At 38.6% G+C, this 12832-nt stretch overlaps 1 protein-coding gene across 7 annotated transcripts; it reads right to left on the bottom strand.

Annotated features, from left to right (window-relative positions):
- Positions 1 to 30: 30 nt before the first annotated feature.
- LOC133662114 (arfaptin-1-like) lies at positions 31 to 11773 on the bottom strand. 7 transcript variants are annotated; one of them, XM_062065818.1, is made up of 8 exons: positions 11660 to 11773; positions 9030 to 9110; positions 8574 to 8673; positions 4388 to 4491; positions 4093 to 4314; positions 3865 to 4022; positions 1638 to 1812; positions 32 to 1570 (listed from the first exon to the last, which is right to left on the bottom strand). In XM_062065818.1, the coding sequence occupies exons 2-8, from the start codon at positions 9096 to 9098 to the stop codon at positions 1415 to 1417; spliced, it is 984 nt and encodes a 327-aa protein (XP_061921802.1). In that variant the 5' UTR covers positions 9099 to 9110; positions 11660 to 11773; the 3' UTR covers positions 32 to 1414. The 7 variants fall into 7 exon arrangements, with proteins under 7 accessions (XP_061921800.1, XP_061921799.1, XP_061921802.1 ...); XM_062065820.1 differs by having other exon boundaries at positions 9030 to 9107; positions 11660 to 11682; XM_062065819.1 differs by lacking the exon at positions 11660 to 11773 and adding an exon at positions 11519 to 11652 and having other exon boundaries at positions 9030 to 9107.
- Positions 11774 to 12832: the final 1059 nt, after the last annotated feature.

A 12832-nucleotide genomic window follows, 5' to 3' on the forward strand; every position in this document is an offset into this window, starting at 1 on the left:
GTACTAAATGCGTACAAAGGTGCAGGGCAACACACAAATAATATTTATCCGTATATTCTGCCATGGTTTATTTATTTTTAAAAGACACCAACAACAGCAAACTCCATTTCATCACTTCCCGTAAAGACACATTCAAATAGTTAAAGAGCAGCCAGCCTGCGAGGACTTGACTAAACCTCCTAAATGTTTGACAGTAACTGACGTTCAGTCTCTTAAACATTAAACATACTTTTACAGTAAGAAATCCTTCAAAAGTCAAATATGGCATTAAAACACAATGCATGTACTCTTGGCTGCGGTGTAAAATGGGAAACAACAAACAAAAGGAAGTAAAACAATTTGTCCAGTAAAAAAAAAAAAGAAGAAAAAGAAGAACATAATTGTTTTGGTCATAATTTAAAGTTGGAATGTTAGATTAGTTCCCTTAAAATATCTTTTTTGGGGACATTATTGCACACAAAGATGGTTTATTGCCTCTTGCCAATGAAGACATATTTGTTGGAGACCTCTGTAACGCTTCAAGGAGTGAGGGGAGGCACAAATAAAGTTGATTTAAAAGCAGAAGAACACAATATAATTACCATGTGATCCCATAGAACTTCTATAATTAATTATAATTAATAGTATTCACACACCCTAAATACTTCTGTCACATTAAACGGCAAGTCTCCCAATAGTCACCGGGTGTGTGGGCTAAAAAAGCAAGTAACCCCAATCAATATTTAAATAGGTTAAACATTTTTTAAATAAAGTAACATTAGCATTAACAGCTGTGGCTGGAGGCAACTTTTTGGTGTATTTTTTTTTTTGTATCAACTCCACAAAATGGTGCTTGCTTCTTTTCAAGTATCATTTGTGGTCAGCATCCAACAGCTTTATCTATCTCTGCATGCACTTTAAAATGTTGGTGTGAAAGTCATGTGTTGCACACTTTTCAATGAACTCATCAGCGCTATGAATGCTAACTTAGCAGTTATCTCCTCACCGCTTCCACAAAATGGCTTCTGTTGCCGCTGTAAAGTGCAATCAATATAGTTGATCATAAAATGACCATGTGGTCTAACAGAGCAACATTTTCCCTTTCTCATGCACTCCAAGTCATTTTTTAATGTACAAAAACAAACTTGTTATGTATAAAATTAGTTTTCAAGCAGCCTCTCCCTCCATCGCCTGCTTCCAATTAACACCCCATCCTTTTGCACTTTGGGTAAAAAAATGCACAGTGGCTATAATTAGACCCTGTACGGTACCACACTTCCCTCTGGTACCGTGATGACAACATAATCAACATATTTTCCATTTTCTCAATCACTTTGGCAGAACTTTCCACAACAGGTACTGTAAATTAAGTCAGCTATAAATAAACATTACATCCTACCGAACTAACCGCGGATCAACCGCTCCAAACAGCGTGTCAGGACTCCTCCAGCCAAGAGGGGGCGTCCACGCTGGGGTTGGCGAGACGCTCGCCAGCCTGCTGTATGTTTTGCTGCAGGAATTTGTCACACAATGAAGCGTGAGCGGCCACGGCGCTGTGGAGCAGCCACAAGTTGTTGTGCAACACTTTCACCTGCGCACGTAAAACACACTTTGTTGCCTCTGAATCTGATTCAATTCCAATATGGCCGACGCTTTACCTTGTTTTCATCCAGCAGCTTAAGCTTGACAGTCAGGTCGTCCCTGATCTGCTCGTAGCGCTCCCTCTGGCTCTGGAAGTCCTTCTGGGCCTTTTCCAGTTTGGGAAGGGTGGTGGTGTCACGTGGGCCCAGGTTGAGCTCCTCCAGGTCCACCCGGTACGCGTCATACTGGATCCTGTGGGTGGGAAAAAAACTGATTTTTAGTAGAGATGTCCGATAATATCGGCAGTCCGATATTATCGGCTGATAAATGATTTAAAATGTAATATCGGAAATTATCAGTATCGGTTTCAAAAAGTAAAATGTATGACTTTTTAAAACGCCGCTGTACGGAGTGGTACACGGACGTAGGGAGAAGTACAGAGTGCAAATAAACCTTAAAGGCACTGCCTTTGCGTGCCGGCCCAATCACATAATATCTACGGCTTTTCACACACACAAGTGAATGCAAGGCAACAGCCATACAGGTCACACTGAGGGTGGACGTATAAACAACTTTAACACTGTTACAAATATGCGCCACACTGTGAACCCACACCAAACAAGAGTGACAAACACATTTCGGGAGAACATCCGCACCGTAACACAACATCAACACAACAGAACAAATACCCAGAACCCCTTGCAGCACTAACTCTTCCGGGACGCTACAATATACACCCCCCGCTACCCTTCTACCCCCCACCCCCTCAACCCCGCCCACCTCAACCTCCTCATGCTCTCTCAGGGAGAGCATGTCCCAAATTTCAAGCTGCTGTTTTGAGGCATGTTAAAAAAAAATAATGCACTTTGTGACTTCACTAATAAATATGGCAGTGCCATGTTGGCATTTTTTTCCAAAACTTGAGTTGATTTATTTTGGAAAACCTTGTTACATTGTCTAATGCATCCAACGGGGCATCACAACAAAATTAGGTCTAATAATGTGTTGATTCCACGACTGTATATATCGGTATCGTTTGATATCGGAATCGGTAATTAAGAGTTGGACAATATCTGAATATCGGCAAAAAAGCCATTATCGGACATCTCTAATTTTTAGTTACCTATGACAAGTACAAAACATCTCTGTGTGGGTGTGAAATACTATTTCATATCACAACTAGATGAAGCAATTCCGTTCATGTGAACGCTCCAATGCTGAAGTTGAACTGAAATGCTGGAATTTTTTCAGAATTGTTGAAGTAGAGCACACAATTCCTGACCAGGCTGAATATTTTGAAGTTGGAACAGATGATTGAATCAGATGGAAAATGTGGGAGTTGTGGAACTTTGAAAAATGTCCCATTGATTTCAATGGGACATTTCCCCCAAAATTTGGGAATTTGGGGTAAAACGTGAATTTTTTTGAAAATGGTAAAAAAACTTAATGGTCTGAATGGTTGGTTATGGAATTTTTTTAAATGGTCGAGAAATGTTGAAGTAGTAATATGTTGAATTGAGAAATTGTATTAAAGAATTCCTGGAATTTCTCTCAAAAAACAACTTTGTTTTTTGTCTTAATTAAGAGGCATGTTTTGACGGTGGAATGGTTGAAGTGGGTTGAAAAATGTGGGAGGAGTTGTCGCCAGAAAAAAGTGTGGAAATAGGGCTTTAGAAAACCAGGGATTCTGAAAAAATCCTGGAATTTTTTTTGACTTGGAAAAAAAGTTGTTTCAATTTCCAGCATGAGTGGAATGTTTTGACGGTGGAATGGTTGAAGTGGGTTGAAAAATGTGGGAGGAGTTGTCGCCACAAAAAAGTGTGGAAATAGGGCTTTAGAAAACCAGGGATTCTGAAAAAATCCTGGAATTTTTTTGACTTGGAAAAAAAGTTGTTTCAATTTCCAGCATGAGTGGAATGTGTTGAAGGTGGAATGGTTTGAATCGGTTGAAAAATGTGGAAATGGCGGAGGTTTGAAAAATGGCCAATTCATTTTGAATGGGAAAAAAGTCCCGGAAAACCTGGATTTCTGGGAAATCTGGGAATTTTTGGAATTTGTCAAAGGAAAGCCCGCAATTCCCGAATAGGCTGAACAGTGTGGAAGGTAGAGCGCGCCAAAATCTGGAGAAGAAAATAATAATAAGTTGAATAATAAATAGATGAATTTTGGTGTACCCATGTGTAACCATGTGTGTGAATGCTTTAAAGTATTCACACAATTAACTTTCATAATTCATGCTCATACAGCCAACATTATCACATCCAAGATTGGTAACAGGAAGTGACTATGAAGAGCTCCGCCCACCTGATGGCCTCGTACTGCTTGGCATTTCTCATGGTGTCCTCGATGGTCTTGTTGACCAGCGTATTCATGTCAGATGTGAAGGAGTTGAAAGCGGCTACCAGAGTCTCGCCGTCTTTGGACAGAAACTTCTGAGCCTCTGCATTGATGCCAAACTCCACCTGACGGCAGAATCGTAGAACAACATTCGTCGCCAGACGTTAGCCTCATCCCATCAGCGATTGGACTCACATGTAGCGAGGGTGTTTTGAGGCTCAGTTCAGCAAAGGCGTTCCCCAACGTCTTCTGGGTGGTGGTGAGCTGAGCCAGCTGACTGGCCAGAGTCTGCGCCAGCTGGGTGACGTGATTGTAGCGCTGACGGTCGTCTTTGAGCAGCTCCAAGCGGGGATTCAGGCCCAGGTCCACGGTGTGAGATCCTCGGCCCAGTTTCTCCGACAGAGCCTGCCTGGTGCACTGCGGACAAGGATACTTATTGATCATGTCATGTGACTCATTGATTATGCACATCATAGGAAAGGGGCCTGACCTTGTAGGTGTTGATGCTCCACTTGCGGACCATCTGCAGCTTCTCACTGGCCGGGTTCTTGTTGTCGCTGTAGACAACCACATGTGTGCTCTTCTGTGGTGCTGCTGTGAGGTCATGATGATGCCATTATTCACATTGTAAAACTGACTTTTTGATGATGTTCTATCGGTAATGTGTGTCCCTAGAAATTAATGGGATGCAACGATTATACATGGTGATTCAAAAAGAATGCGCCAAAATCATAACGCATTTATTCAGTTCTAAAGCATTGTAATAGACCAGGGGTGTCAAACGTACGGCCCGAACAGGTTTTTTCCGGCACGCGTGAAGAGTTTGCCTGTTATTAAAATGAGCTGCTTGGTTTTTTTCAACGAAGGAAACTGCTGTTTTAAATTTGTCCACTGGATGTCACAATAGCAATTCTGTTAGGCAAGCAAACGGTTTAAAACGGGGCCAAGCAAGAGGTACACAGTAAAGGGGGATTGTGGCTTCTCCTCCTCGACCCACATGGAACTTAAAACCTGCCTCGTTGCCCCAAAATGTCTCTGTCAAACACGAGAAAAGTGAACTTAACCTTTTTGAATAGTTTTTACCTCAGTTTCTTATGGTTTGTTGAGTTAGCACTGGATTGATACGTGGACATGACAAAGGAGGTATTTGATACCTAGAAGAGTTTACATGCTGTATTTTTTGTTCAATCCCAGAAAGACTGTGACTTAAAGTTTAATCCTGGCTTTGTGTTTTCATTGTGTTTTTGAAGATGCACCAATTTCCTCAGATTTTTCGACAAACTTGAAGTGTTTTGTCCCGAGGATTATTTGTGATTTGTACGTTTTCATAATGTGCTTGTTCTATTTTTGGCCAAAGTAAAACAAAGAAAACAACCTGAAGTTGTCTTTATTTTTAAGTTATCATGCCATGACTTTACCATTACGGCCCACGTGGCAATCGATTTTCCTCCATGCGGCTCTTGAGCTAAAATGAGTTAGACACCCCTGTAATAGACTGAATCCATGGTCGTTTGATACAGGGGTTATTCAAGTTTTATTGTGTTACAATTTCACTGGTGTGGTCATGTAAATCTTTCGGCGCCATTCAATTGTTAAGAAGACCACATGTTTATTTACCCTCAAAATGGGAACTTCTCAACAGAAGGCGTTTTGTGTGCTTAAGTTTGCAAAAACAAATGCCATTGTCACGGTGCAGCGTGCTTTTAAACAGAATTTGGTGGTGGCCATTTTGAGCACTTGTAAAGCATGAAATAAATACTCGAAGTTATGTACAACACATGTGTTCAAGCTAGGTTTTCTATTGTTTTTCATTTTGGAAATATCGAGTGAAAATTTTGGCTTATTCTTTTTGAATCACCCTGTATGTTACAATTACAGTCTGAGTAATAGTCAGGGTATCACGATTATCATGCATTGCGTAATTTCACAACAAAAATGTAGAGAATTACAGACATTCCTTCGAGATTTTGATGTTATTTTTAACTGTCGGAAATGACAGTAATCAAATAGTAACATTATAACAACAGTACAAAATAATACATATACACACAAAGGTGTTACCCACAATAAATTCATCATTGTATAATTAATATAAGACTAAACCCGGATTTCCACTGGATGTGTTACAGCAGTTAAACGTCGCCGCCATCTGCCGTCCTGCTGTTCTGCTGTGCAGCGAAATAGCGAAGACTGGTACGAGATCTCGCAAATTTGCATGTAATGACGTGATAAGGGGAGTTGTATTAAAGCAAACCACAAATAGTTAATTCCGTCCTTCCAGAGGAGCAGAAACAAATAGACTCGGCCCTGCCATTTGAGATATTTACGTAACGCCGGGGCAGTACTGTGGAACAGGGGTTAGTGCATGTGCCTCACAATAGAGTAGTCCTGAGTTCAATCCCAGGCTCGGGATCTTTCTGTGTGGAGTTTGCATGTTCTCCCCGTGACTGCGTGGGTTCCCTCCGGGTACTCTCACCGCCAAAAACATGCACCTGGGGATAGGTTGATTGGCAACACTAAATTGGTCCTAGTGTGTGAATGTGAGAGTGAATGTTGTCTGTCTATCTGTATTGGCCCTGTGATGAGGTGGCGACTTGTCCAGGGTGTACCCCTCCTTCCGCCCGAATGCAGCTGAAATAGGCTCCAGCACCCCCCGCGACCCCAAAAAGGGACAAGCGGTAGAAAATGGATGGATGGGATGGACGTAACGGCGGCTGAACGGCAACACCGTGGAACGTCTCAAGCTTTGCCGTTCATCTGTACTCACAGGCGGGCGTCTATGACGGCACTGACATGACTTAACTCATGGAAAAGACGATAGTTTTACCTTGCAGAACGACAACTTTTTTTTTTTGTGGCAAGCAACAACACAACAGTAATATCATCCTTGGAGAGCATTCTACACACGCATCTGCTTCCTTGGTCCACGTATTAGCTGGTATTTGACACAGGACCCCATATCCCTGAATATGTGAGATTTGAAGTGGTGGTCCAGCGAGCGTCTGTTGTCATAGCGTTCTGGGCAGCATTTTGCCTTTCCCAAAGAAAAATGCCCTATTCCTGCGTTGTTTTAGGCTGTTCTAATCGTTCAACATGCGAAAAGGATAAAAGTTTCTTCAGAGTTCCTCGAGAGGTAATCAAGAAGGGCGAAAGAGTGCAAGATTTTACGAAAAACGACGAGAACAGTGTCACACAGTCCAGACCAAGGGAGCAGAGTCGCCAGTGATCACTTTGTTAAACGTTTGTTTGACAAACACAAAGGCAACAAACATAGTTGTCGACGCAAAGTTCAATCATGAAATGCAATCTTCCAAGAGCAAAAACGATGCATATTTATCCAGGAGAGTCTTGATACAAATTTCCTTGACCCAGCCACACACAAAGAAGTTGTAGACCTTCATGGTTTTTTCAAGCTCTCAGTTGTGTAGAATGATGTCTGGAGCACAAGATAGTTCGACATGTCTTTGTACGCGACCGACGAAGAATCTTTAGGATCACTCGACAAATCTTTTTTTTTTTTTTAATATAGTATAGGGATCTATTCCATTGCATAATTTGATTATTTGCTCGTATCTGCTTTTAATGGTAAGATCTAAGCCCCTTCCATACTCAGATAGTTCACACTGTTTTCTGCACAGTAGCCATGTTGGTTTGGTGGTCCACCACTTTGTTTACTTCCGTTCGAAAGTCACGTGACGGAATATACCTGTATATGATTTTTTAATTTTGGATTTACAGAATCAGCATTTGTGTCAAAGAGGGGGGAGTTTGCTGCTTTGTCCTACTGCCATTTTAAACTCATGTAGCATTCTATCATGTCTCTTGATAGGTGCAGGGAGTACTGAAAATAACGTACCAGCATAATGTCGGATTATAGCAGTCCTTCTCAAATAGTGCGGCGAGCCCCCCTGGGGGGGCGAGGTGGGATACCAGGTGTGATCTCGGGGAACATAATAATAATAATAATGGATTAGATTTATATAGCGCTTTTCTAGGCACTCAAAGCGCTTCACAGAGAAGTGAGAACCCATCATTCATTTTTACATCTCATTCATTCATAATTTATTCACCGGTGTGAGCGGCACCGGGGGCAAGGGTGACGTGTCTTGCCCAAGGACACAACGGCAGCGATTTTTTTGGATGGTAAGAGGCGGGGAGCGAACCTGCAACCCTCAGGTTTCTGGCATGGCCGCTCTACCCACTACGCCATACCGCCCCTAAACATGCTTTTTTTTCTGCCATACCGAATATAATGAAGCGTATGTAGCACTTGGCTTCACTGTAACCACAGTGGGTGACAAGGAAAGACTTACAATGTTATGCAGAAGTATAGTTATAACAATTTTATAGACAAATTATACTATTTATAGACACAGCGGGGGCGTAATAGAAAATATTTGAGAAGCACTGGTTTATAGCGAGTGAGGAGAACTGAAACCCAATAACCGTGATGTTTAAAATCACGGTTAAAACCAGTTAATCATTGCATCCCTGTCTTAAACGTGTCCTTCTCTCAAGAACATAATACTGCCTCTGACCTGCTCCTCGTTAGATGAACCTGCCACATGGATACACTCATTATATAAAGAGGCTTTGCAACACATCTTGGTGAAAAAGTGCATATTATTGGATATCTAACAAACCAAATTAATTGTTCAATCATACAACTAGTTTACCGCAGCTCTGTTCTGTTTCCATTGTGACTTTTGTGGTGGCTTTGTCCATACAGGAAGTGATGTCATTACTGGTGGTGTGGTCACAGTGGCTGTTCACTTCCTGTAAAAACACAAAAAGAAACTCGCTATTAGATTTTCTACAGGCTTTAAATGCAGCATAACAGCAGTAACTGACAGTAAGGGAGTCAGTAGTGCGGCACACATCGCCATGGAAACCACAGCTTTACAGAAGCCAATCAGAATCTGGATCAAAAGGGCTGACGATGACTCCTTGTTGTAAAGGGTAAGGTCAAAGGTGATTAGACCTGGGGGGGCTTCAGTCTTTTAGGTGACTCAAAGAGACAGGCAGACATGCGAGGGTCACAGGCTACGTTCACATTTAAACAGGCAGTTTTAGGCAGGTAGCACACACACACAAAAAAAAATATTGTAAAAACAAATAAAAACAACATTTACGTTCTCCATCTTCTCCTCTGTTATGCCAACAACACCTGGTGGTGGCTCCATCACCTCCATCATCATCATGCTCCTCTTCTCCTGTGAAAAAGCAGCAGAAAAAAAGACCAGATTCAAGGTTCAACAAACTGTGAGTCAAATCCTAAACTCTGAGTTGACTTACTCCAAGATTGGAAACTCAAATGTTTTTTGATTACTGAAGAACAGATCTAACTGACCTAATTCAACTCTGACTATGTTGTAAATTAATTCCGTGCATGACCACAGAAAAAAGTTGTCTTTCTTTCCTCGACTGGAATCGAAAGTGTTAAGGCATGCTTATGGTGAGTATGAACATATTTTTTTCCTTTAGAAAGAAAAGTAATATGGTAGTAATAATATCGAATTGAATTGTTGTCCAATTTAATGCATGAGTTTGAATGCAGTAGTTATTTTTAATCACATTTTCTTATTAGCACACAGGGGAAAAAGTAGTGTACTGTACTGAAATTTATTTATTTTCTGGCTTTTAACATTACGTGAGTTGTGTGGTCCTCTGTGTTTTTAAATTTGTATTTCTATTTATTGTTTTAATTGGTTTTACCCTTTAACACCGTTATACATTTCTTTTTATATTGTTTTATATTGGTTTTATATTTATTTATTTTGTTTTTATTCAGTCATTGGAGCTTAGGATAGTATTTGAATTATTGTTTTTAATATTTTTGTGCAGCACTTTGGAAACATTTTTGTTGTTTAAATGTGCTATATAAATTAAGTGGATTGGATTTGATTGGAATTAAACTCATCCTAATTTAAATACGCACATTTAAACAGCTTAAAATTAATGACAAAATGAATGATATTTGTTTTGTTTTGACCTGTAAAGTAAATGCAAAGTTAATATTGTTTAGTATTACTTTTTGTCTTACATGGCAAGTTGTACCTAATTTTGTAAATAATGTTTACGAAGTTTATTTTCGACCGTAAAAAAATAGCAGTAATGATCGTCTTCAAGATATATATTCAAACAGTGTACATTTTCAAAAGATAAATTCAGATTGATTGAACCTTTTATTAGTAGATTGCACAGTACAGTACATATTCCGTACATTTGACCACTAAATGGTAACACCCGAATAAGTTTTTCAACTTGTTTAAGTCGGGGTCCACGTAAATCAATTCATGATACTTTTTGAGAGGGTGGGGTGTGGAGGGGTTTCCATTGCAATCAAAAGAGAACGAAGAGGTGGGAAAAAACGTGGGTTTGTTAAAAAATAAATAAATAAATAAATAAATAAATAAATAAATATATATATATATATATATATATATATATATATATATATATATATATATATATATATATATATATATATATATATATATATATATATATAATTCCAACTCATATATGTATATATATACATATATGAGTTGGAATTATATATATATATATATATATATATATATATATATATATATATATATATATATATATATATATATATCTAATTCCAACTCATATATCTAATTCCAACTCATATATCTAATTCCAACTCATATATGTATATATATATATATATATATATATATATATATATATATATATATATATATATATATATATATATATATATATATATAATTCCAACTCATATATCTAATTCCAACTCATATATGTATATATATATATATATATTATATATATATATATTATATATATATATATATATATATATATATATATATATATATATATATATATATATATATATATATATATATATATATATATATATATATATATATATATATATATATATATATATATATATATATATATATATATATATATATAACCTGCCCGGAAACGGGTTACATTCACAAAGTTACGAGGATAGGTTGGTTGCCTACAGCCAACTGGGGCGTTAGCTCTTTGCCGCGATGTGTCGCCACCTGGTGGTTACACACGGTGGTGCTCCCATCATCACCGCATCTTTGCAAAGTGAAGGCACCAATGAATGAGCCACGTTTTAATTTCAGCACATCATAGAGACTCTGTGGCAAGTTCGCTTTTATTTAGTAAGATAATACTTCACATAAAAACAAGTGCAAGCCGATGAAAGGTCACATGATAGATAAGACAGTAAGACACATATCGTCTACAGTCGAGGGCAAAGTACAAAGTCAAAGTATCATCTTATTTTTACAACCAAGTTAATCGGGCGGCTTCAAAACTAAACTTTGCATTCGGAAATGCTTACTTTCTTTAGAAAATCAATTTGACTTCTGTTTAATGGACGTGAGACAAACCTCTGCTTACTCATAAGGTGGGTCTCCAAACAAAATGTGTTTAGATTTAATCAAAACGCAACAATGAACAAAGTGTTTATAATGCAATACCACCCTTACTTAAAAAAATAATAGCTAGATTATCGTTATAGTTTAAAGTTTAGTAGGAAGTACAACGTTCTTTTACGTCTCGGGTAAACACAATCAACACTTACCCTAATATGTAAAGTTCTGGGAAAATGCCCTTTTTCCTCTTTAGGACATTCTTCGTTTAAACTGACATGTTTAAAACTCCCAAATAAAAGTGAAGTTTAAAGCAAAGAAAACATCAAACACACCCGGAAGTGTTTCCCTACCTTGTCTTCCTGTAGGTGCTTCTTTTCAATCACCGTGTTACCCGTAAAGGCGGTGACAGCAACGGCTCCATAGATATACAGGTATGGAGAAGACTAGATACACCAGCGGGCTGTCGCAACTATGCTAGCCACATGTCTACGTGGCGGCTACCTCGGTCGGGGCCAAGTTCCCCATATAAAGGAATGTACTGTACATGGAAAATCAATCATAACTTGTTAATTTCTTAACCAATTTCATGCAGTTTCTCTGACACTTTGCCCCAAGGCAGGCGGCTAAAAAGGGGCGTGTTCCGTCTACCTATTCATATCTATGTACGGATCTGAGTGACATTTGTCCCGAACAAACTAAAAAAATAACGATATAAAAGTCTATCGAAATATGTTTCATCATTAAACGTAGATGTTTGTTTTTAAAACAACTAGCACCACTTTATTACACACATTGAGACGTTTAAAATGCTTAACCTTTACATTGTTTTTTACCTGCACGATCCTGTGCTGTGGTAATTTACACTTCGTGTTGATGTTATGTTACAGCACGACCACAAGGTGGCGCCAAAGTGTCTGTGCTGCACCTTTGTGACCTTTGACAAACACTGTCATCTTCTTGACGCTTTCAGTGTTTTCAAAGTCCAACACACACACACACGCACACACACACACACACACACACACACACACACACACACACACACACACACACACACACACACACACACACACACACACACACACACACACACACACACACACACACACACACACACACACACACACACACACATTCTTGTATTTCTTGCCTTCTTGAGACTTCCAAAAAATGCCTACCTCTTTAGGACCACCCTTTCAGGATATATAAAGATTTGTATTTACAACATTAATAATATATACATACTATGCAAATATAAAAACGCTGGTTGTGAAACATGAGTTGGAATTTCACAAGAAAAACTTTTGGTAGTATTATAATAAATGTCATAATTTTACTCAACGCAAGTCAACACTTTACAAGAAAAACTGAACATTTGTGCAATATTATGATAAAAGTTGGAATTACACTCAATAACAGTCGCAATTTTACAAGAAAAGCTTAAAATCTTGGCAATTTTATGAAAAGAGACGTAATTTTACTCAACAAAAGTCACAATTTTATAAGAAAACTTAAAAATGTTG

This window comes from Entelurus aequoreus, linkage group LG12 (genome assembly GCF_033978785.1).
Source record: "Entelurus aequoreus isolate RoL-2023_Sb linkage group LG12, RoL_Eaeq_v1.1, whole genome shotgun sequence".
Classification (NCBI taxonomy): Eukaryota; Metazoa; Chordata; class Actinopteri; order Syngnathiformes; family Syngnathidae; genus Entelurus; species Entelurus aequoreus.